General features: G+C 47.3%; 1 protein-coding gene across 3 annotated transcripts in view; it reads right to left on the bottom strand.

The window, feature by feature from the left end:
- Positions 1-24,562, bottom strand: part of LOC115374223 (poliovirus receptor homolog) — a 77,603-nt gene that overhangs the window by 29,791 nt on the left and 23,250 nt on the right. For 2 of the 3 annotated variants that reach the window (XM_030073041.1, XM_030073042.1), the window contains exons 2-6: positions 18,939-19,048; positions 17,715-17,964; positions 16,210-16,503; positions 15,869-15,986; positions 15,042-15,190 (exon numbers count right to left, since the gene is read on the bottom strand). In XM_030073041.1, the coding sequence (XP_029928901.1) occupies positions 15,042-15,190; positions 15,869-15,986; positions 16,210-16,503; positions 17,715-17,964; positions 18,939-19,048 (921 nt within the window). Of the gene's footprint in view, positions 1-781; positions 5,664-15,041; positions 15,191-15,868; positions 15,987-16,209; positions 16,504-17,714; positions 17,965-18,938; positions 19,049-24,562 lie in introns of those variants that run through there. The other variant, XM_030073040.1, reaches the window with a different exon arrangement.

The following is a 24,562-nucleotide window of genomic DNA, read 5'->3' as shown; positions in this document are numbered from 1 at the left end:
GGCTTCTCCTATTCACACACTCAGTTTCCCATTAGCCTGTTGGAACACCTGTGCTGACGGCACACACACATTTATCAAAACCAAAACGAGACAAACAACAAGAGCAGGAAATGAGAGCGAGGAAAGGGAGGGGATGGTGAGTCTTGACAAAGAGAGCGAGGCCACTTCATAGCCGGATCAATTAATCTATAAATCTAATCAGAAAGAATCAATGACTAGCTCCTCTATTCAATCTCATTCTACAGCTATTTAGCTAAGCTCAACTGCTGAAAAGACAGAAGGAAAAAAGAGAGAGAGAGAAACAGATGCCAAACACAGCAACACTGGAACTTCATTTCAAAAATCAAGAAGTCTTTAATCGCAACCAAATACGAAAAACAAAATAGAAAGACATGACAAATGGTGACAACAATTGTAACTGTTTCAGTTTTTTTTTTCTTTTCAAAGAACAAAATAAAATTAAAATTAAAAAATATAAAAAGAACAAAAAAAAAATCAACAACTTTTACACAGAGCAGTGAATAAAAAGCACATTTTGGGATAAGATTGTTTTGTTGTGTGTACAATTCATTTGTATAGAAGAAGCACATTTGCCAGATTTGGCAGCAATCACAGCGCAGCAGTCAAGAATAAAGCACTCAGAAAACATAAATTATAAAGCACTGCAAGATAACAGAAAAGAGGAAAAACCGTAAAAGGAGAGATAAATCCTTCATGCTTGCTGTCACTGAGAAATACACAAACGTGACACCATAAATTAGTAATTCTTTTTTCTCCGCTACATATTTATATATTTATACTATGTACACGGGAAGAGGTTTTTCTCTTTTTTTTTTTCTTCTTCTTTGAGTGAGATGGGAGATGTTAAGGCTTTGATTAGTCATCAGAAGTTTGGGAGCGAGAGAAATAGCAACAGCATGTGGCTTTCTCGAGTCAGGAAACAGTATTTGTTTTGACTGTCTAACCTTGTGCGAGACCCGGGCAGGGATCTTGAATTCTTTAAACCCATTTTGTCAGGCAAGCCTTACTTGGTGCACGGCGAGGGGAGAGAGGGGCGGGGTTGTTCGGGGTAGACTGAAGTGAGAGAAGTTGAAAACAACATTTGGGAGATGAGTAGGAAGTTGTGAGTCTCTAAAAGCATTTGAGGGAAGCCGGGAGGGGAGGGGAGGTCAGCACCATGGCATTTTCTGAAAGCTATATTCCCTTTGCAGAATAAAAAGCGGAACGGACAAAACAGTTTCCTAAAAAGCCTGTTTCTCTGACATTGGGTGAAAGGTGGGTGTCTGAGTGCATGCGCATGTGTGTGTGTGTGCGTGTCGCCCCCAATGTGTAGTTGTCTCTGTTCTACATGGTGGTTGATTCGGGACTAGGTTGGACTTTTTTTTTTTTAGGAACAGAAAGCAGTGAAGCGGGGGGACACATCGTGCTGCAGCTCTTTCCACAGTAACAGGACACGGTACATGTCCTGACAAAGCCACTGAGCAGGGAGAGGAGGGAAAATAGTTTTGTGTGCGCGTGTGTTTGTGTGTGTGTGTGTGTAGCTATGCGAGTATACGTTTGTGTGGGCTTATGTCAGGAGGTGGCAGAGTTCTCAGGTATGAGGTGTCTTCTGCACAGTTTGGCTGTGGGAGTGAGCATAATGAGAGTGACTGAGGGGTGTTTGTGCGTGGGCGAACGTTTCTCAGCACTCTGTGTTTATGTGTGTGTGCGTGTGCGCGCATGCATGTGTCTATGCGGTGCACACTAATGTCTCCCCTCCACCATTTCTCCATGGTGACAAAGGGTGGCCACTCAGGTTACAGCCCCAATGGCAGAGAGAGATGTCCCAAAGCCCCCGGAGCATCAGGAAAACACACCGACACACAACTCTGAACACGCACAACCCGAGCTGAGTCAGATGCAACAGACTGCTGCTTCTGTGGGTTACAGTCTGCCTCATAAATTATATGTACTGTGTGTATTGTCTTTCCATTGTGTGTTGAGTGTTAGGAAGTGGGAGAAACCAAGTGTGCAAAAAAAAAAAAAAAATAAAACAGTGTGCTTTTTGTGTGGAAATGCAGTCACTGCTCAAATGAAATTTGTAGCCATAAGTCATTGATTTCACCCACTTGAAAATAGATCTATTCTCAAAACAAATAAATTCTTGGGTTTTAAGTAAACTAAAATAATTTCAGCATCTAATAACACCCAAACCATCGAGGTATTCATTAGATTATAAATTACATTCTGAGCGCCCTCCGAGACGTTTGTATTTTGAGCTACAGCCAAACCCAGGATGTATTTCTCTCTAGCTCCACAACACAGCGGCTCCATTGATCTGATATTTACATTTTGATAAATATCCACATTTTCACAAGAAAAATAAAGATGCTTACATATATAGTATACAGATACCTCACACCAAAATGTACATAGTTACAACCTTGCTGTTCTTGTTTTTTTTTTTTTTTTTTCTTCTTTCCCCCACATCAGATAGCTCTCCCATATTACTCTGTGTTGCGGTGATACAAACAAGTGCAAAAATAAGTAATACATTTTTCAGTGGTTGTGACAAATCGGCTGGACTCAGAAAATCTATTCAGGGGTTGTAAATATGTATAAGCTAAGGCCATTAGACTAAAAGCCTACTGAGATCAAACAGTAATGGTTTGAATGCTGTGTCATATGTCCTCATCTTCCCCCTCTGTCTCATCTGTTCTCACTCCATCTCTCCCAAGGTTAACAGCCGTCACATGGCAAACAACTATCTGCCTATATGGACACTTAGCAGGCCCTGTGTGTGTGTGTGTGTGTGTGTGTGTTTTTCTCACATCCATAGCTCAGGGTTAAACTGCCATGACAAGAGGTGTGGGCAAGCATCGCCACTGTTGCCCTTGGCCATGGGACGCCACACATTTGACCTCAAGACCTGTGGTGGACTGCGCCCCAGATCTGGGGCCGGGGCTCGGTCACAAGCCAGAGGCAGGGTCAGGACAGCCAATAAGGAGCCGCGCTCACCAAGCGTCCCGCTGGGTCAAAGGTGAGTCGATCAGAAGGCCAGTGAGGATGTGATTAGAGGAGCTAAGGCTCCTCTCCGAGAATGATGTTGGTCACAGCCCTGCGGTGGCTTGTTACATCCAGTGAAACACATGCAAACACACACACATACACACACACACCCAGCTGCGTGCACACAGCCTCAGGTGAGAGAGCAGTGTACAGTCGCCATGGAGTAATATTTGCCTCAGCCGGCCTCCGGTGGCTCGTTAGGAAGATAAATAAACAGTCAGTACACAATCAGCCCGGCAGCTGTATCATAAAGGGCCGTTCCACTGCTTGTTGCCCGTTAGTCAATATGACTCCCAGAGCTCCCCTGTGGTCACAACCTTTAATGTGCCCCAATCAATTCACTACATTTAACACCATCTGCTAATGGAAGGAAATATGACATTATCCCATTGAATTTTTATTTAAGCTAACATGGTCATTCGATGGATGCGGGGTACTGTTACATGGGGCCATTTACTTAAGTATGGGAGGAGGCAGCAGTAATCGAGTGAAAATACTCAGATGAATGTATGTGTGCAGTGGAGTGCGCATGGCCACTCTGGGTGGATTAGTCAGGCCTGGCATGGCAGGACAGGCTAGGATGGAATAGAGTAAGTGGGGCGTTTGACACATCAGGAGCAGTAAAATACTTCTGTGCTCTGCGTAGCCCTGACCTCCACACTGCCCTGGATAAATCATAAACTCCCCATAAACACTAGGAGAGAGGGATGCGGGGAGAGGGAGAAAGGAAGAGAAACGGGTAGGGGGGAGGAATCGCCACGTCATAAACGATAAGTGGTGGCAATCTGTTGGTCCCGGCTAAGCGGGCGACTTCACGGCTCATTACCAATCAAACTCCTCCTGTCAGGAGTGCTCTGAGGAGAGGGGGATGAGGAGGAAGAGCAAAGTAGAGACGTGCTCCTTTCTACTTCTCCTGCCTCCTCCATCTCGCTCTCTATCCCTTGACCCTGTCAGATCCACTACACCTCACTTCCTCATCTCTTGTTTACCGGCTCTCCTACCTCCAGGCACTGTAGAATAGTTTGCATGTGGAATACCTTGTTAAGAACTTAGATCAAACTCAAACTAAACTTTGTTAGATTCTTGTTTTATGTCGGTAGCACACACCCGGACTTAATGTTTTGACTTGTTACAAATTCAAGAGTGGGCGCTGTGCTATTAGTCGATAGTCTGAGGAACTGCAACATAAGAGGGGAGAGATTTTTGTTGTTTATGAGAGGAAGGGTGTGGGAGAGAGAGAGAGAGCATAAAAAGAGAGCCACAGAGGAAGAACCACAGACGGTGGACCTGCTACAACAAATACGAGGTGCTCTCCTTTAAACCGCATGATGGCTCCTGTCTTTGCCCTCAAATCTTTTCATCCCTCCCTGTCACAAGCTACTAACTACCCACTAGCTGTCACAGCACAATGCTTTACCAAAAACAAAAGGTGTCCCACAGGAGGACTGAGAACTGCAGGCAACACGCGACTGCTCGACAACCCCTTCCACTCCGACTGTGTTTTGGTGAAGATAAGAGTGAATGTACGAGTGAGATGCCTCCTCTATAGCTGAGCTTGTATCAAGATGCCATTATCCCGCTCTCTCACTACATAGTTTCCCTCTTTTGGTGTGTCTGTCAGAGTCCTTGTCAAGGTCCCAGTGATAGTGATAGCATGAGCAAAAGCAGAGGGAGCCAAGCTGTTCGTAAAGAATTCTTTTCTCTCTTTCGCTCGGTGTACACCAAGTGATCCAAGTTTTATTTTCTGTCCTCAGGGACCAGAAACCAACAACGCTCCCCTCCAACCTCCTTTTGGGAACATCCCTCCACCCCCTCAACTGACTCCAGTTTATTCAGTCAATTCTGGGGCTGCACTGTGGTTATTAATACATTTAAAATCTATTTTCAAAAATAAAAGCGGTATTCTTTTCTCTTCCATCACACAGGGACGAGTCCCTGAAACCACAAAATCCATGGGGGGGGGAACCCTCATCTCTTCTCCACATCCCTCCTCTTCTCCTCCTCTTCTTCCGCTCCTCTCCTCCTCTATACATAAACAGCAGTCCGTGAGATGACGGAGCCATCCCGCTGGGATTCCATGTCGTCGTCCAGGTAACCGCCGATCATATCGTCCTGGTCGTGGGGTGGGCGGAGCTGGAGGATGGGGGCCCCTCCAGCGAAGTGGTCATACCTCTCCTCCTCTTCCTCCAGCTCGTCAAACTTCCTCCTCTCCGCTTCGTCCAATTCATTGCTCAGCAGGATGTCTTGGGCTGTGGGTGTGGTGGCCACGACCTCGGGCCGGCCCCCCATGGTGAGCGGCTGGTGGTGGTTGTTCTTCTCCGCGAGGCCCTGGTGAGCCGAATTCTCACTGTACACGTAGATGGGGCCGTTGTTGTTACCGCCTCCGATGCCCCCGCTGCCCGCGCCGCCGCCTGTGCCGTTCTTGCTGGCCTTCTTGCCACCGCCAAATATGCGTGACTTCATGTCCTTGCCACCATTGGCACGGTAGCCCTGCTGCTGCCTGCGATTACGGGTGACAAGGACAGCGATGAGAGCGGCGACCAAGAGGAGGGCCAGCAGGGAGCCAATCACAGCCCCCGCCACCACACCGGCATTGGATGAGTTCACTGAGGGCTCTGTAAGGAGGGAGGGAGGGAGACAAAAGGGAAGAAAGGAATATATGGGTGAGAGAGGGGAAGAACAGTGTGAGTGATGGAGAGAGAGAAAGAGAAAATAGGAAGAAAACAGCGACAGTACAAAGAAGGAGAAGCAAGGAAGGGCAATGTCAAAAAAGTAGGACTGCAAGCAGTCATGGTCAGGGCCAGCTGAGTATCCAGCTTCAAATCAGAGCAGGGTGCAGACGATTTAAGTAATTAAATAATAAATTAAGTCACTAAGTAAATAATTAAGAATAAGTTTATAATTAAATATAAATAAGTTAGTAGGTATAACTAAAGTTGGCTTCCCACAATGACTGGGGCATCCACCAGGGTGAATGAAAACCAGGGTCCATATTAAGGCAGATTTAAAACTATGTTTTAATATTCAGACCACTGCTACCATATTTGTCCCGGACTTTAGTAGACATCATTTGGCACGGGAATGAAGCTATGTGCCAAATTTGGTGCACTTTCATATGCTGGGAGGCAGGTTTAGCAAGAAAGAAATAAAGAAAGAAAGAAATAATACATGGGAACTGTAGAGGATGAGATTTAGGCTCAGAAGGAACAAAGGGGAGAAACCGAAAACCCCCAGAGAGAGGGTCGAGGCTGGATGATGTCAGTGGTGCGGGTCTGAACTGCATTCGGTGAAGTGTTTAAGAACGCTGAGGTGTCAGTGTCGTCAAGTACGTACTTGTGTGTGTCTGTGTGTGTATGTGTGTGTGCGTACACGCTGAGCCTCTAGCTGCACTGACATTTCCTCCTCTCCCTCAGAGCTGCTCCTGTCCCCATTCCCACCGCCACGTCACAACAACGTCTCAGCCGCGTTCTCCCTCAGCGCTGCCCTTCAACAGCCAGGTCTGTCTGTGGCTCTGTCGCTCCTCGCCACAAATCACCAGGCAACAGTCGGCATCACAGCCAAAGAAAAACGCACACCCCACACACACACACTCAGACACACTTTGAGGGAGCACGGCATGGTATGTGAACAGGTGGAGGCTATGCAGAGGGGGAGACGATGATGATGGATGGGGGGATATGAAGAAGGGAGGGAGGGAAATTAGACGGAGAAGTGGAGGAGGAGGTGAGGCGGCGTGAGTGACAAAGCAACACAGTGGAATGACAACTCCTGGGAGCCATGAATGTAGAGCAGGGGACAGATTGGCACCCCTCTCCCCTAGGTGCTGCATCCTAATTTGTGTTTCATTTCTGTAAACCAGCGGCACCATTTGTGTCTGTGTGTGTGTGTGTGTGTGCGCGCAAGTTTACCGCAGCACCGCCACTGGATAAGTCAAGGTTGCCATGTTGCACACACACACACACACACACACACACATGAGAAGAAGTCATTTAATGTTTATTTAGCTTTAGCCAAGGGCTTTTCACTGCTCTTCTGTCCAAGAATATCACAGAGCGTAGACTGGGTAAGAGAGTGAAACTAAAACTAGGCCTCCACTATTTAATCCACACGCTTTCTGTTTGCCAGGTGTGTGCGTTTCTGTGTGCCTCCGTGCGTGCCTGTGTGTGTGTGTGTGTGTGTGTAACTCCGGGGAGCAGAAGTGGTGTCTAAATCCTCGTTGTGAAAAAGTCCCATATGACTAGTCAGCCCTATAGTGTTCGTCCTCTTTGCTTATACTTCCCCTCTCCCTCGCTCTCCCCGATGATACGAGAGCGGCGTTTTAAAACGTTGGCAGGCGTTTCAGCAGCCATTGATACAACTATTTTCGTGAGCAAAGCATTGCTAATTGCCAATTAAGACACTGCTTGGGAGCAAAGCCTGGTAAGAACACGAAGAGAGTCCTTGCGCTTGGCTCAGGCGTTCCCAGGCTTTCCCTTTCTGGCGATTCTCGGTAAACGAATATTCCCACGTGGGTCATTGCATCCGGGTAGAGCGTGACACCGACGCTGCCGGTGTTAGCAGATTGTTTCACACTGAGGACGCCCGTGGTACCGCAAGGTGAACTGAATAAAAGCGACTGCCAAATGGTATGTGTGATGTTTAAAAAAAAAATGGCACTTATGCCTTGAATATGGTCACAGCCCTTGGCGTAGCGGAGCTGAATATCCTTACTTTCTCCCTCGCCATGCTTTCCAACAGCCACAGCAGAGGCTTCACCAAGCGATGTTGCTGTTAAAATCCCTGCCTAAATTTTTAAGTGTCACATCAGCTCTATTCTTATTTGTCATACCCGTTTGAAATCCCACAGAAGCCAGCCCCTCCTGTTAAGTGTGCAGAGAGCTGACAGAATTACTCTTATAACACTGATTTTTTTGTCAAGAGAGAATGTGGTTCTGCTGTCTACACCTGTCCTCCGCTTCGCTCTCCCTCTTTACTCCTGCCTCTCTTCTCCTCCTCTTACTCTTTTTCCTCCATCTCTGCCACCACTTCACCAGCTGTCTCCCGCGCACTCACTCTCTCTCTCTCTCCTCTAAATCCATTTTCCCTGCCATCTCTCGAAAATTTGCCTTTGGATTTCTGTCATATGTTACTTCTCTCTGCTCCCCTGCTCCGCGCTTCATTTTCAACATATGGCTGGGGGAAGAAAAAAAAATTGCCCAAGTGATGTGAGTAAATTTCCCTCTGCCTTCCTTTGTATCCCTCCCTTTCTCCGTCGCTCTCTCTTTAGCCTCGTATCACTCTCAAACGGCGCTAAACATTGCTATTCACACATGACAGTGACGGGGAGCCCTTGGTGTCCACTAGTAACGGAAACACAGGAAATGCATTAACACCTGAGGCTCCGCGGGGAACCTCCACATGCAACATGACAACCATCTCTTTGCATTGCACAGGAGACCAAACCTGAGGCTGGAAACCTGAGGCAAAAACTGCGCCCACATCACAGGGAATTACACTCAAATCTTAAAAAAGGCATATTCTACCTAAGTTCGACTCATTATTCTCAGTCCTTCACTCATGCCAATTCTAACAGCCTGTGTGGGCCTTGAAGACATTTCATGTTTTATTCTACCGTCTTGGAGAAAGGACCCCAGGCCCAGCGCAGATCCCCTTCGGACCCAAACACCCACTAACAAAGCACCACTGGAATCTATTAAAGTGGGTGAGAGGAGGACACTGCAAAAGCACATGCCGTTGGATGAGCCAGCACAAAAGCTGCCCGATGTAATATGCATGCTGTGAAAACATCAGGGGAGGGAAAAAGAAAACAAACATGCACCACTACAGTAGCCCCCTCCCCTCCACACACACACACACACACACACACACACACACACAAAACTGTGGAAGACAAAAAAAAAAAGAAAAACAGCATGCTTCTTATAAAGTCGCATCAAACACGACCGTAAGCTCCAAGTGACCGCAAGTAATGAGAGAGATGGAGCGGAAGTAAAATCTACTGCAGCCTCCCAAAAATATGCGAGGCCCATGCTTGCACACACACACACACACACACACATGCATTTTAATAGTCATCAGTGGTGCATAGACACACATTACAGTAGCATGGAACCATGGGGGCGGCTGCTGGGTTGGGCTGCACCCAGAGCATAGCTTAGCAGTGTTTTCTGTCAGCATGTTAAGTTATTGAACAGGGCTGTGTGTGTGTGTGTGTGTGTGTGTGTGTGTGTGTGTGCTAATGAGGGGTGGGCATGGGGCCAGTTGCAGGCTGGAGGGAGACTTGGCTCCATCAGACCTGTTCTCTGGCTGTTTTCGCATGGCCGGAGACACACGCTGACAGACACAGACAGATGCAGGCAGACACACACTGTCTCTCTCTCTCCCTCTCTCTCACACACACACACACACACACACACACACACATACACACACACAAGACAGAGAGCAAGACACCCCCCACACACACGCCCAAATCTAGTAAAAGAAAATGGCCAAGGCTGTTGCCCTTGAAATGTCTCCTCAGATGCGTTTGGAGTTGGAGAGGACGCAGTGAATTGAGCAGAATCTCTCCTCAACGGAGGAGCCTGACAGACGGTCCAGAGATTCAAGTGGGGGCATTTAATTTTTCAAGGTTCAGATGAGCCACCCCCTTTAAGGAGTGATGGGGGAAAACGAGAGACTGGAGATGGAGAGAATCTGGGTTAGCCACTACAGGAGCCCCCGAGAGGAGCCTGGATGGAGGGATGAATAGATGGATGGAGAGAGAGATGGATGGATGGATGGATGGAGGCAGCAGCTAAGCTGTGATTAAGGGAGAGCGACTGGTATTTAAGAGTTAAGCTCAGAGAGAGAGAGAGGGGGAGAGAGAGAGAGAGAGAGAGCTGGGGGCAGGAGTCTCTCTTCCCTGATTAGGGAGATCAGCACCAGACTGCATGAGGCTGAAAGACAACCTGAGAGGGAGATAAGGGTGGATGAGGAAGGAGCATATGCGATGAGAGATGCAATGAAAAGAGCAGACTGCAGTCAGCAAATGGTGAGGAAGAGGTAGATGGAAAAAGAGAGAGAGAGGGAGGGACGAGGGAGAGGCAGGGCAGGCTGTATGTGTGTGACTAAGAGAGGAGAGGACTGGGGGAGAGGTGAGGACATGTACCATCCATCCTTCTCTTTGCCTCCAGGTGTGCAGGACAAGACCGAGGCCAGAGGACAGAGAAAAACACCCACATAGACACATGCGAGCTGGTGTGTGCATGTCTGCATGTGTGTGTGTGTGTGTGTGTCTGTGTGTGCGTGCGTGCCATGCAGCTGTGGGGCAGAAGGGAGCGGGGGACCTGCGATGCAGCAGGTGCTGGCCATTTCACGCCTGTCGGCCCCTCTTAGCCCTGTTTGTCCACACACGTTCACATTAGCCTCCACAGGTCTGCATCACACCCCAATCTGGAGTCATTCCACATCTCTCTCTCGCCTTGTTGTGACTATCACCCACTCTCTCATTTCACTGTTCACTCTCAGTCTTTCATTCTGAATACATCTCCACATTTACTTCTAAACAACCTCCCCAACTCTGATGCTCACTGTTTTCCTCAGTAACCTCTTCACTCCTGGTGTATTTATCTCACATGCTATCCTCCCCCTCTGACAATGAGTAAGAGAGGAGTGGGAAGAAGGTGGTCGGCCGAGAGAGAACGAGCGAGACAAGATGGAGAAGGAGGAGGAGGTGATGAAGGGACAGGGGAAATGTGGGAAGGGCATTTTAAGAAGGGACAAGAGACACCAGAAAGAGAGAAAAAGAAGGGAGAGGAGGAGAGAAAAAACGAAAAGGCAGGATGGAAAGGAGAGGGGGGCAGAGATGTAGGAGGATGAGAGAAAGAGAGTGAGAAACACAGCGAGAGAGAAGCAGCCAGGAGCTGAAGCAGCACAGGGTGACTGATCCGCTCTGAGAGGCTTGGAGACAGACAGACAGACACACACACACGTGCGCACCCACACACACAAACTCACTCACACACACACACACACACAAGCTCACACTGGGGAGAGAGAAAGCAGAGGCCAATAGTGGTGGAGAGAGGACGCAATGCCATAAGATTCCCATGGGGGTTTTAAATGCCATCAGCTTCCACTCTCTCCATCTCTCCGAGTGTGAGGTTGGCAAACTGGCTTCTTTTTTATCCCAGTGCCTGTTCCCTGGCTTTTTATTCTAAAAGAAGCAGCCTCCGCCTCTCTCCTTCTGTTCCCTGGATCTTTGCATCCTCTCTGCTTCCTGCTTGTAATACACAGTGGGAGAGGGTGACATCCTTTATGCTACAGAAGCCGGTTACACTACGATGCAGCAGTACAGAATGGCCCCAGAAGAATAGTGACGCATGTTGTGGCACCATAGGGAGCCAAGGGACTTGGAGAGAGAGAGAGAGCAAGGGAGGGAGCGAGCACACAAGAGAGAGGAAAGAACACAAAAAGAAACAATGAAATAAAGAGCAAGAGAGGGAAAGAAACAGAAGGCGAGCGAGCGAGCGAGACAGAGAGAAAATGAGGGCATGAAGGAGTGGGGTGGCTCTTAAGACGTAGCCGGAGAAATGCACTTTTTCCCCCCCATCATGGCCATAGTTTCCCCCCACATCAGCAGAAAATAACTTCCGTTTTAGTGCAGGCAGGCGGCAAAAGGGGAGAGGGGGATGTATTTTGTATGAGGTGAGGTGCAGGAAGAAACCCCCACTGAGGGGTGTAGCTAGGCCCACGGAGGGATGGAAAGATGGACTGGTTGGACTGTTCTCCATCTTAACAAGCACCAATTCACCGACTAAATTCACAGGGATGTCCTCCAAGGCCTAAAATGATACAATAAAAGGTAACACACACAGGCAGATGCATAAAACTGCATACGTGCATATGTGCATACACCTAAAAACACCGAGTGCAGAGTCAAAACAACACTGAAAGTAGGCGGTGTATTGATTTCGCACTGAAAACGAAAACCTGATGCTTCCTTGGTTAACCAAACTGTACATGTAAGGTAAGTCATGATGCTCCCCCCAACACCGTTTGAGCATGAATGTTAAAGTGAACACATTCATAAAGGTAGAATATTCAACTTTTTTCAGCTTTTGATTAATAATAATAATGTTAGACCTAATACCTGTTTTTTTTTCCCACAAAGGCTTTAAGTTGCTATGTTGCACAATGTTTAAAGAAAAAAAAAAAGCCCCATGAAACCTTTTAGTGTTGAATTCTTTGTATTAAGTATGGTGGTCAAACGTGAGAACCACCGGGCGACGATGTGGAAATGTCTCATCAACCTGTCAGCCGATCTCGGCACCCGAATCTCCTCTCTCTCTACTTGACACGGCTAAGGGAACGTTTACCTCTAACAGCTCGCTTTTGGACTGTGTTTCGGCTCAGCCCTGACATGACTGGGCTCAGGATCCCTGTGCTCCAGCTAAATGCCAAAGGGCTCACCGGAGTCAAACGTGACCTAATCGGACATCTGGCAGATGAGCACAATGTCAATGTCACCCCGTCACACGAAACCCACACAGGATGAGCTAAAACGTGCAACCAAAGGCTTCAACGCCATCGACGTCGCCACCGGTTAACATTGCGGTATTGCATCTTACGTCTGTGACCCCACTGAACGGAGCATCATCGATGTGAGCAGCTACTGAGTGATGTTCACCATTGTTGGTGGCGACTTCAACAGCAGAAGCCCAAACGAGGGCTGGAAGAGGTAATACCAACCTTCACTCCTTCATAAGAAACCCCTCCTGTACACCTCGTGGCCATCAGCTCTCACACCACACCTGGGTGAGGCTCAACTACTTGTGCAGCGGCTGGGGAAAAACCTTCTTGCCCAAAACTGTTCAGCACCCCACGACCTGGACGATGAGACGACCCAGACTCGCAGAAACAGGAGTCCTCGTTTGAGAACACCCTGAGGAAGTTTCACATGAATGACGGCGGTGTATGCATAAATTAAAAAGAATGACATTTTCACATCTTTCATGTCAAACTGCGCGAACAGAGGCCTAAATACCAAGGTACAAATCAAACCGTGAAAAAGGACAAACTGTTAACACCGCTAAGTGAAATTCATTTTATTTCAAAGCCAACAATGTCACTGCATATCAGAGGTATCAAATCGGCTACTCCAGCCTTATCTCGGAGACGCTGACACCGAGTCCCGTCTCATTTGCCTCCCTTTAGTTCGTCCTGTGAATAAAGTCATTACTGACGGCCTGCGGTGTCATGATGAATCTACTTGCAAGGCTGCTTTGTGATCATCATTTTAGCAAGGTGGACCGCTTTCTCATTTGAGGTAAAAAAAAAAAAAAAAAAAAAAGATTAATGTGAAATGAGGTTATGTTTCAGTGCTGTTGAAACCACGCTAATACCTTATTGAAGAAGAGCATCGTGTCTTTGTGCCACTTACAATATGAACTACTACTGAAACCTTGTGAGTAAGTACTTAACAAATGCAGTTCGCAGGACTAAGTGGATAAACAGACCTTGAGCACCACCGAGGCATAGAAACTTTGACAAATACGGTGTGGCCGGGTGTATGCAAGGAGCCGTGGAAAAGCGGCATGCATTTCTAAACAGGACAGCAAGAGAAAGATAGATGAAATGTCAAAAGCAGAGCACCCAAAAGAATGGCTTTGCAGACATATTGACGCACACACACACTCTCAAACGCTCAAACATACACACCATGGACAGAGCAGCTCGACCCTCTAAGCCCTACCCTACACACCGAAGGCAGCCCTCACCACAGACTAAGAAAGTGCGCGGTGTGTGTGTGCGTCGGTGTGTGACTGTGTGTGTGTGCATGTTTGTTTGAGTTCATGTGACATGAAATGGAACAAGGTGGAACCCAGAGGAAGACGTAAGAGCACAGTACACCAAAGATGTGTGTGATCAAAGTGCTCTTGGGTCCAGTTCATCAGCTCAGAAGATATAAACGTTTCCATGGACGAGCCAGGAAACGGTTTAGGCGACAAACGAGACCCAAGTGAGCTCAGGTGTGTGTGTGTGTGTGTGTGTGTGTGTGTGTGAGAGAGAACTGTGGTCATGTAGAAATAACTGGGTGCAGACGTAGGGCTGAACAATATGGGGAAAAAAAATCATATTGCGATTAATTTTCTAGAAATTCACAAAATGTAATTAAATAATTTGATTTTTTAAAAAAACAATTAAAACGGCAATAATGTGTTTTTTGCTGGGGTCCATACCCATAAACTGGAGAGTATGATTTGTAGAGCAGGGCATCTCTGAAGCGCCACAATACTTTATTTACAACAATGTTTTATCACACATTTCACCTATATCAAAATATCGCAACTCTTGTGATTTGAATATTGCACTTGGACATATTCGGATCTCGATAATATTTTGATTTATTGTTCAGCCCTATGCAGAGGTGTTTGTCTGTGTGCCTATAAGGGGCATGGAGAGTGCACATAACGGCTGGGTGATATGAACAAAATCAAATATCACAGTTTTTTTGTGACAATATTGCAGGGATGACTTGGTGTTTTCATAAGATATTTACACACACGAGATCTATTGATAATCGTTCATAATGTGGATATGATGAGGCACATAATACAACACCTAGAGCAGTCTCATAAGTCTAAAAATGCATCCCTTTACTGTAATGCAGCCTTAAAAAACAGGAAAATGTTTAGGTTTTTTCTGCTGTTTAAATTGTTCATATTTCTATTTTTTCTATATTCCTTGTTTATAGTGTTTATATTGCTTGCTGATATTTATTATCTGTTTATAATGTAAATTTGCTTCATATTTTGCTATCCACTTTGCTACTGTAATGCTGGAAATTTCCCCACTGTGGGACTAATAAAGGAATATCTTATCTTATCTTAAAAGATTACATTTCCAAAATCCCAGACAATGCATATTAATATCATGATATTTATACAACAGTAATATATCACCCAGCCTGCGTGCATGTGTTTGTGTGTGGTCTGCGTCCTGCCACTCACCTCTGACCATGGCAGTGACCTGGTCCTTGCCGACACCCAGGCGGTTCTTGACCTCACAGACAAAAGTGTTGTTGACGCTCTCGTCCACCTTCAGCACCGTCAGCGTCTTCTGGTTGATCACCACCGTCTCTGGCATCTCTCCTGTCAGACTGCGGGGACGAGAATACAAGCGGGACGAAAGAGAAAGAAAAAAGGTGAGGGAGAGAAAAGAAAAAGGTCAAAAAAAAAAAAATGCGAGGATTGTATTTTGGCTTTGGGGCGGGATAGAGGCATTTCGACAGATGTACACAGAAATGTGCTCTGTTGTGCGGTGCCATCGAACTCAAAGTAGATCGGCAGTGCGGAGCCAATCGTTCCCCCAACACCACCAATCCATTATCACACAGCAGAGAAAAAATACGATGAGGACAGGACATAAGACAGAGCTACTGGACCCGCACCCAGTATCTCATTTCTCCCATTTTAAAGTTTCAAACTCCTTTTGCTTTTCGCATTTTGCCACAGTTATGCTAATGGCTCATAATGTGGAGTAAGGGAGTGAGGGAGTCATATTGTGTTTCTCATTATGCTAGGGTTAAATCCAGAGTCACCGAGTCCATTATGAGAAATTATATGGCTATCTCCATAATCAGAGCACCGGGCCGTCATGGCAATAATAAAAGCGCTGATTACAGCTGTGTGGATTCTGGACCTGGGAATGAAGGGTACAGGAGGGGGAAGAAGACAGACAGAACCAGAGGAGACGAGAGAGAAAGAAAGACGAGAGAGAAAGAGAGAAAGAAAGATGAGAGAGAAAGAGACGGAGATGCCAGCGGCCGAATACTCACGTCTTCCAGGTGACGTGGAGAGGCATGGGGTTGGCAGTGGCCTCGCAGGTGAGCACCACATTTGTGCGACCCACATACCAGTTATTGTCATAGCCTACTATTGTCACCTGAGGGGGATCTGGAGGAGAGACAGATGGATGTCAGAAGGGAGGAGGAAGAGAGGAAAAAATAGAAAGAAAAAAAAAATGGGTTACACTACATTGAGCTCATTGAATCATTTCAAGGCTTGAAATTGGCAAAGCCTAGCATGTTAGAGCATGAAAGGCAATGGAGTTCATGGAATAATGAGAGTGCTGGATTTTGTGTGTGCATGCCGCCCGCCAGTGTGTCTACTTTCTTACACTCCACGGCCAGTTTCAGCTTGAAACTCTCCGCTTTGGTCTGGGTCCGGTGCGTAACCACGCAGCTGATGTCTTTGCCGTTGTCCGCCGCCGTGGGAACCATGCGGTACTCGCTGGTCACCGTCACTGTGTTGTCGCCGGCCAGCTTGGACCCGGTGGTCGCGTTGCCGTTGGCCGTGGTGACCCAGGAGATCTGGGCGGCAGGGCGTCCATCCGCAGACTCGCAGCGTGCGACGACGGCCGGCTTGGTGCCCGCGACCACTGTCACTATGGAGGCCGAGTTGCGGGGCTTAGCTGATGGAGGGTGGACAAAGAGAGAGAGAGATTGAGTGACACAGAGAGGGAGAGAGAGAGAGACAAACAGAGGGAAGATTAAAGGATGAAGAGACAGATAAAATGGAAATAAGAGAGCCGAGACAGGGAAAAGATTATCTGCACCGTTATTGATAAACAATTTGAGTCACGAGCCTGGCAAAGGCAAATCCAAACCCTCAATCTCTAAACACCCTCTTCTCCCTCCACTCTCCTTCTCCTCTTCAGAGCGTGCATTGATAAACAATTATGAGCAGTGGCCAGTGAAAACACACCCGAACCTTAAATCTCCCGCGATTATCCCTCTATTTCTATTACTCCATTTCCTCTCTCTAGCACCCATCAGTGATAAACAATTACCCCCATTGGTCCAGTGCATTTACAAACCCAGCGTCTAAATCAGTACATGATCTCGGTCGACCCCCCCCAGCAGCAAAGAGTCCTCCACTCTCTCCTCTCTCTCCCCCACACCTCCTCCTCAATCGCTCTCTTTCTGGTGCTGGTGTAGGATCAGAGGAAAGCAGGGAGGACAGGAGCTGACAGCAGGCATGACAAGCAGTCAGATCAATATCCTGCCGGAGGGGAGGTGGGGAGGGAGGGACGGCGGGCTGGGGGGAGAGGAGAGGAGAGGAGAGCGGAGCAGAGGCACTGGTGCCGGGCCAAGGTTAGAGCAATGGTTCCATTGCATTAACAAGAACACAATTGATCTGACAATACCACTTATAATAGCAATTGAGCCTAGCTGGAAATGCTTTTTAACCTGCCTGTGATGCGTGGCAGGCCGGGGAGAGACCTCGGCACGGGGAGTATTTAACACTCAGACACAAGAAACACACACACACACACACACACACGAGTGTTGAAACGATGCATCAATTAGTTGAGCGACAGAAAATTAATCTATTATAATTGTGATGACTGATGAATCCTTTCAGTCATTTATCAAGTAAGAACACCAATCATTTGCTGGAGCCAGCTTCAAGACGTTCACTGATGCAAAGAGCTGCTTATTTTTCTCGGTTCATGTCATCGTAGTTAAATAAGTTATCATTTTTTTTGGCTTTCGTGTTAGACTACGGAAGCCCTTTGGAGACATCTCTTGAGGCTTTGCTAACTTACCATGACAAATTGTGATTACTTCGAGTAAATGACTGAACAAATTACAATTATGGTCACACACAGCTACAACCTACCTAACATGACCAGAAAGGTGATGCCCTGTTCGTTGCCACTGGGGTAGGTGGCGTACTCGCAGATGTACTTCCCCTCATCAGTCATCTTGACGTCCGTGATCTGGATGGACGGGCTGGCCAGGTTGGGGGGGCTGGTGGTGAAGCTGACCCTGCCCTTTACGGGTGAGTCGGGGTAGTTGGGCTGAAAGTTGGGGTGGAACACGGCTATGTTGATCCTGTCGCCCTCCTTTGGCTCATAGATCCATGTCACCTGTATGGAGTTGCAGGCACAGAGTCACTCATTTGAATACATTCGATGTTGGGCCAGGCTGCTGCTGGACTGAGAAAAATACCGGCCCTCATTTTTCATGCCAGCAATGAGGCACACGGACAAGCACTGTAACACATCCGCATTTGGCAGCGCACTCCATGACACCGCACCGCATCGCAATCAAATAACTGGAGCGAGGATGAATATGGATGCAAGCATTTCAGGAGCAGCACCACCCAAGCATTACCGGAGTTGTGTACTTCTTCCTTCATTGAGATGCGACCAGAAGTGCGCCTACGCATACCACAATCACTCCCCTAAAGCAAAACGAACCTTTGTATTGTCTGACTGCAGGAAAACATTACACCTAAATATTCAAAAAACCTATCGCTACCCTTAGGTGTATTTATGAGGGCTATGGGTTGTTACATTAAACTTTAATATGTGAGGTAAACAAAACACAAGTCCCTGTTTTGTCAGGTCTTGTCTCTACTACTACTACTATGCAAATAATTGCTCTAAATAGCAATCTGCCTGCCCAGTTAAGGACCACACACACCTTCAGATTCAATCTGGTGGATGCAGAACAGACAAAATGCCATTTTCCCAGGAGAATATGTTTATTCAAATATTAAATGGTCTGTGCATTCAGTCAGTGGGCCAGCGTCGGCACATTTGTGAGGATGATTCCTTCAATTGTGAAAGCCAATTGTAGTCCCAGGCAATCCTGACAGATTGTGCTGTGTTGAGTCAGCACAATGGCCCTCCAAGTCTGCATTAACAGACATTTTTATTTGCATTTTGTACCACAAACCAAATTTAGCAGCCATGTGAGTGTGATGGTATGAGAATGAGTAATCAACACCCTCCCCCTCTCTCTCCTCCTCCCCCTTTCCTCCCCCTCCAAAACAAAACCGAGAAAGAAAAAAAAAAAAAGAAAATGTATTTTCATCATGACAGTGTGCGGCTCTGACCATTGTGAGCTGAATGCCGGTGGCGTCAGTGAAGGCACAGCGTAGGTTGACGGACTGGCCGGGATAGGACAAGACCTCTGGTTCCACCTTCACCCGCTGCCCTGCTGCTCCTGAGAGAGAGAGAGAGAGAGAGAGAAAGAGATTGAGAGATTCATCAGTGTTGCTTTCCTTCTTCACAGACTAGCAAAGGAGACGAGGAAAGGGAGCAGGGGAATCATTTTGGGATGAGGCCTCCTGATGATAAATGAGGATGATGTGGAGGCACCTAGTACAACGGAGGACAGCATTAGTGGGCCTAAGCAAGTAGGCCAAACCTACAGGAGTCTGCTCTCTCTCCATGACTCTGACTGTGTGTGTGTGTGTGTGTGTGTGTGTGTAGCTGGACAGAGTGGCCGAAAAAAGGCATGTGTGCCTGAGAAAGAAAGAGGAAAGCCAGTTCTCTGTAGCACACAGGTCATAAATCATTTGGATGGGTTATGCTTTTCTATAGCCTGCCATTTGCTCTGCAGACACATTCCTGTATAAAAGCATTGGCCAGCAAAGAGTCAAAATAAATATGCTTTTCTTGGTTTGTTGTACGTCAGTGGGTGTGTGAGGGGAAGAGAGAGATAAAGAAAGAAAGAGGGCTTTAGGCTGGTGAGAATGTGTGCCCGTCTGTATGTGTATGTGTGTGTGTGTGTGTGTTTGCAATGCATGTCTGTGTGAAAACGCAATTACTTGTATGAGTAAGCATGCATTGGTGTATGTCAGTAAGACGGCACCTGTTTTAAGTAAGAGTGGATTACCTGGTGATACACAGCTTCAAATATCTGCAGCCAGCCCCCGGTGTATGTGTGTGTTTGCCTACAGAGTGTGTTTACAAGCCAGCTAAACACACACACACACACACACACACACACCACTACCACTGAAACACAATTTCCCCTAAAGACAAGCAATTATTTGTGGAACTAGTTCCACCGGTTTGCGCTCAAGCTGTTGAGTTGAAACTAATATGATCTGGAGGGCTGATGGAACGCACACATACAAACACACACACACACAAGTACACACACACACAAACACACAACCCACGGTGAGAGATAAGAGGAAAGGGCACTGCTGTCTTTCTTTTTGGACGGGCAATAAACACCACACCTTCTTTTCTCTAGGGAGATGTGAGATATCAATACAGAGGGAGCGAAGAGAGAGGAATGAGTGAGTGCGAGAGAGAGAGAGACTGAGTGGAGAAACTGAAGGAAAACAAGCCTTTCCTAGAATAACACCAGCTCTCCCAGGACCAGCCCAATTTACAACCACCAAACAACCCCCTTGTAACCACAGAGGAACCTCTGGACAACCACTAAGCAGCCCCTGGGAGCAGAACAGAGCAGCACAGAGCCTTAGCGGGCCAAAAGGAGAAACAGCTCACTCTCTCTTGCTCTCTCTCTCTCATGCATACACACACACACACAGACACACACACACAGAGAGACACACACAGATCTGACACTGCTTTATTGTAGAGCTCCTGGCCTGTGATCTCTCAAATGTCTGGGGCATTTGGTGAAGATCAAGCTACAGCCCCTCCTCAATCTACCTGAGCTTGTCCAGCTAACTACAGATTAGCTTGGGGACCAGGCGCTAGACTCTGGTGAGGGAAAGATGGAGCAGAGGAATGGGAAAGGGGATGAAGGGTTATTGAAACCCTTGATTAGTTGTCTTGATTGGGGAGTATGGATTGAGCTATTGTTGCATGTCACAGGTAATTACAGCGGGTCATATTGACAGCTACGGCGCTTATGTGCAACACATGCAGTCACATGCAGGGATCCCTCCTCACACACACACACACATGGGGACGCAGAGCAAAGCCTCGCCTGCTGCCTGTCATTCAGAAGTAATAAGAGGAGAGCCAGCCCAGGTCAACTCCTGGCTGAGCCCAGATGAGAGACAGGCTGGCCTTATGAGGCTCTACACAGCCCCAGGGAAATGAATATTACACACCAAGACATACACACACCCCCCCTCCTCCCAGATAGTCCCCAAACCCCAGCCCTGACGACTGACTATCATTATAATGGCAGGCACAGACAGAATAAACCAGTGTGTGTGTGTGTGTGTGTGTGTGTGTGTGTGCGTGTGCGTGAACATGACAGACTTGGTGAAACGCTGAGGTGAGTCTGCATTTGAAATAGTAATTGCCACTATAAATATTTAGAGCACTGGTCATATTAAACAGAGGAGAGAGACAGGAGGCGGAGGGAGATAGGAAGTCGGAGAATTAAAGAGTAAAAGACGGTTCAAGGGTAGGAGCGAGCGGAGAGGGAGAGCGATAGAGGGAGAGTGAGAGAGAGAGAGAGAGAGAGAGGGTTGGAGGGGAGGAGAGAGAGAACAGAAGCCTTGTGTCACCGCTGCTCTACTTTACAGTAGCTTTGCTGCCTGCAGGTGACACAACAGAAACGCCCACAAAAACACACACAAACATGCACGCACACACGCACGCACACACACAAACCCTCAGTGTCCTGATGTAGCACATCAATGCAAGTCAGATGTCACCATCCTAACTACTGTCACCCATCATTATGTCTTTAACTCCCACACGATGTGCACACACACACACTCACACACACACACACACACACATTATGCTGATGGCGCCTGAGACAGCCCTGCCATATTAACACAGTCCTCTCTGATCTCCTGCCTGGTCACACTGACATTTCCACATTTCCCACCACTCTTCTGTGAAGAGGAAAACGAATCAGGAAGGAAGGAGGAGAGGAAGTGTGTTGGGGGAGGATGGACGGATGAAAGAGGAGACGAGAGACAGCATGGGAATGCCAAAGTGATGGAGGATGAGAGCAGAGGAGGGGGGAGGGCAGGGGGGAGTATGGAAAGTGGGGATGAAAGGGTGTGAAGGAGAACGGTGCCAGGAATAGAGAATTAAAGAGTGAGGAAGAGAGTGAGAGAGAGAGAGAGAGAGGGAGATTTTGAGGGAGAGAGTGAGCGATAAACAAGGTTAATACAAGACAGCTGAGGGACAAGAGAGAGACATTTAGAAGAGAAGGAAATAAAAGAGAATGGGAGTTGAAGTGAGGCAAAGAGAGACCAAGGGAGGCAGAGGGGAGGGGAGGGGAAAGGAACTAAAAATGGAGGGAGACGGGGCACAGGTAGAGGGAAACAGAGCAAGGCGAAGCAGATGAGGAGCGCGGTGGATGAGAGGAAAGGTAGAATCTACAAGCTGACCTTGAGAGAAAAGCAGGACTGTGGCAGAGAACAGAGTGAGCAAGAGGGAAAAAATGAGACAAAGGAGTGTGAACAAGCAAGTGAAAGCAGGAGTGAGTCAAAAAAAAAAAAAAAAAAAAATCAAAATCCTAATTTTCTCTGCGGCCCATTTGAGCCAGCCGTGGCTTATAAAATGAACATACGCTTATCAGCCTGTGCCCGCCCGCCTCGCTGCCTGACTGGCTGACACTGACGGCTAATGGCATTCATGTCCTCTGCCTGATCCCCCGCTATAGTGGAGAAAAGCACAACGTCAGGGGACAGGGAGTGCAGGCCATCACCTAAAATATCTAATGGCCTTCAGAGCTCACTGACTCTCCCATTCCATCAACCTCGTGGCTATGCACTGTCAGGTGGGGTGGAATGAAGCTTTGCCACGGCCCATGTTCTTGCAGATTACATTTCTTTACCGTCCAGAGTGTCTGTGGATGTGTCAGCGAGAGTGAGCGAGTGAAAGAGAGACTAAGACAAAGTCAGGAAGGGGATGTGCATGTTTTTTTCGTTTGGCCTTTTTCAGCTTACTGCTGTCTCAAGGGTGGAGTAATAAGCATTGTGGGCTTTCATTATTCTTCCAGGTCGGTGCAAATGTCTCCATTTCCATTATTCTCTTGTTGTTGTTATTGTTGTGCTTTCCCTCTGCACTCTGGAAGAATAATAGCTTCGATGCTGGCAATGTGGAGTGCGGGGTGGATCGTCGCCGCTCTGTCCTGATGGGATCTGTCTCCGTCTTTATTTCGCCGCGCTCCCTGACGACTCTTCTCTTCAAACATAATCTTTTTCAATGATTCCACAGCCCACCTTTCAGAGTTGACAACTTGGTCAGACTAAAGAAAAACAAAACAAACAACAACAAAAAAAAAAAAGCACCAAGTTCCCAAGAATCATCCTCTTCACCTCTTGAGTGCAGCCTTTAAATGACATGACTTTCCTCTGCTAATGGTATACTGAGGGTGGTCTTCAATCCTGCTTGAGATGGTCGTTATACATATCCGGAACTGTGTATTTCACCTTAAGTCGAGGCGGAAGTCTTTGCGCTCCACAACTTCCCATTAATGAACAGTGATGTTTAGACCTGGTACTGAGGAAGTGGTGGAGGGTGTTTGATGTCACTCCAGTGTTCATTAAACCACTTGTGCCGGAACAGAGTGAATAGAGTGCGCGCCGTGCTGTTGAGATGCTCTCATATTCCTTGGCCATTATACAACTACGCAGTGCAATCATAGGACCTTATGACCCAAACATCGATCGCAGATCCGCCACCGCATTTAACAGCTGCCAAGAGACTCCGGGTGTCGAACACACCCTTCAACTTGTTCCAAATTTAGACCTATCTGCGTGAAGGGAAAAATGGTAAAACATGACTCATGTGATAACATTTTTTTCCCATTATTCACTGGGCCAGGTTTAATGCGTAAAAAACACTGTATCTCTGTGCATTGGCCCTGTCAGATACCAGCTATGCAAAACACCAAAGGACTTACTTTTGAGGCCATAATTTTGTGGTGTTTTGCAACTATCCTGCTGAGCGTCTGTCTGTCCCTGTCGATGAGCTGTGACTTCTGACCGCTGTTCCTTTTTGCCACGGGCTGTGTTTTGCATGTTGTCATGATTTTCAATGCCGTTCGCCTTGTCACATTAAATAATTGTGCAATTTTTGTGACAGATGCACCTGTAATTTGGGTGCCAACTCTGAAAACTGACAAATAAAAAGGAGGTGCGCACACTGCTATTTGGCACTCAACTTAACATGACTTGCCTGTGCAGCTGCCTTTGAAATTGCGATTTAGTTACTTCAAAGTTAAGAGCCCTTTCCCGTGCAGTGTTTCTGCTATTTTGTCTAAGCCCTTTAGCTCCCGAGCCAAACCTCAGCAGCGTTTGTGCTGCGCGACTGTGTCATATCCAAACTGCTCCTAGACTGTACTAATGGCCATTATCAGCTGGAGTCTGGAGCAGCACCAACCTGAAGCTGCCGTCTGCTGCTGCTACCTGACACTGCTGCAGCGCTAGTTCTTCTGACCTTCACACACACACACACACACACACACACACTGATGCAGGCACGTGTATTCACAATGGACGCGCATTCACCGCACATGCACACACAGTCCACCAACACAGATACACACACTCACATATATGCACACACACTTGGACGTGGATAGTTTTGTAAGCAGGGACCAGAATGGGAATGCAGCTTAGCTTTGACAAGCGAGGCAGTTTGACAAGCCAGGAATAAAACTAGGAAATGAAGACTTGAGATGTGGCTCGTCTTCTCAATGACCTTTCCACTGGACTCTCCATCAGGGGCCAATCAATAGCACATGGGAAAGCTAGATTTAGAAATAACCACTGTG

Source organism: Myripristis murdjan, chromosome 16 (assembly GCF_902150065.1).
Source record: "Myripristis murdjan chromosome 16, fMyrMur1.1, whole genome shotgun sequence".
In the NCBI taxonomy this organism is placed as follows: Eukaryota; Metazoa; Chordata; class Actinopteri; order Holocentriformes; family Holocentridae; genus Myripristis; species Myripristis murdjan.
This window is presented reverse-complemented; position numbering and strand designations above follow the sequence as displayed.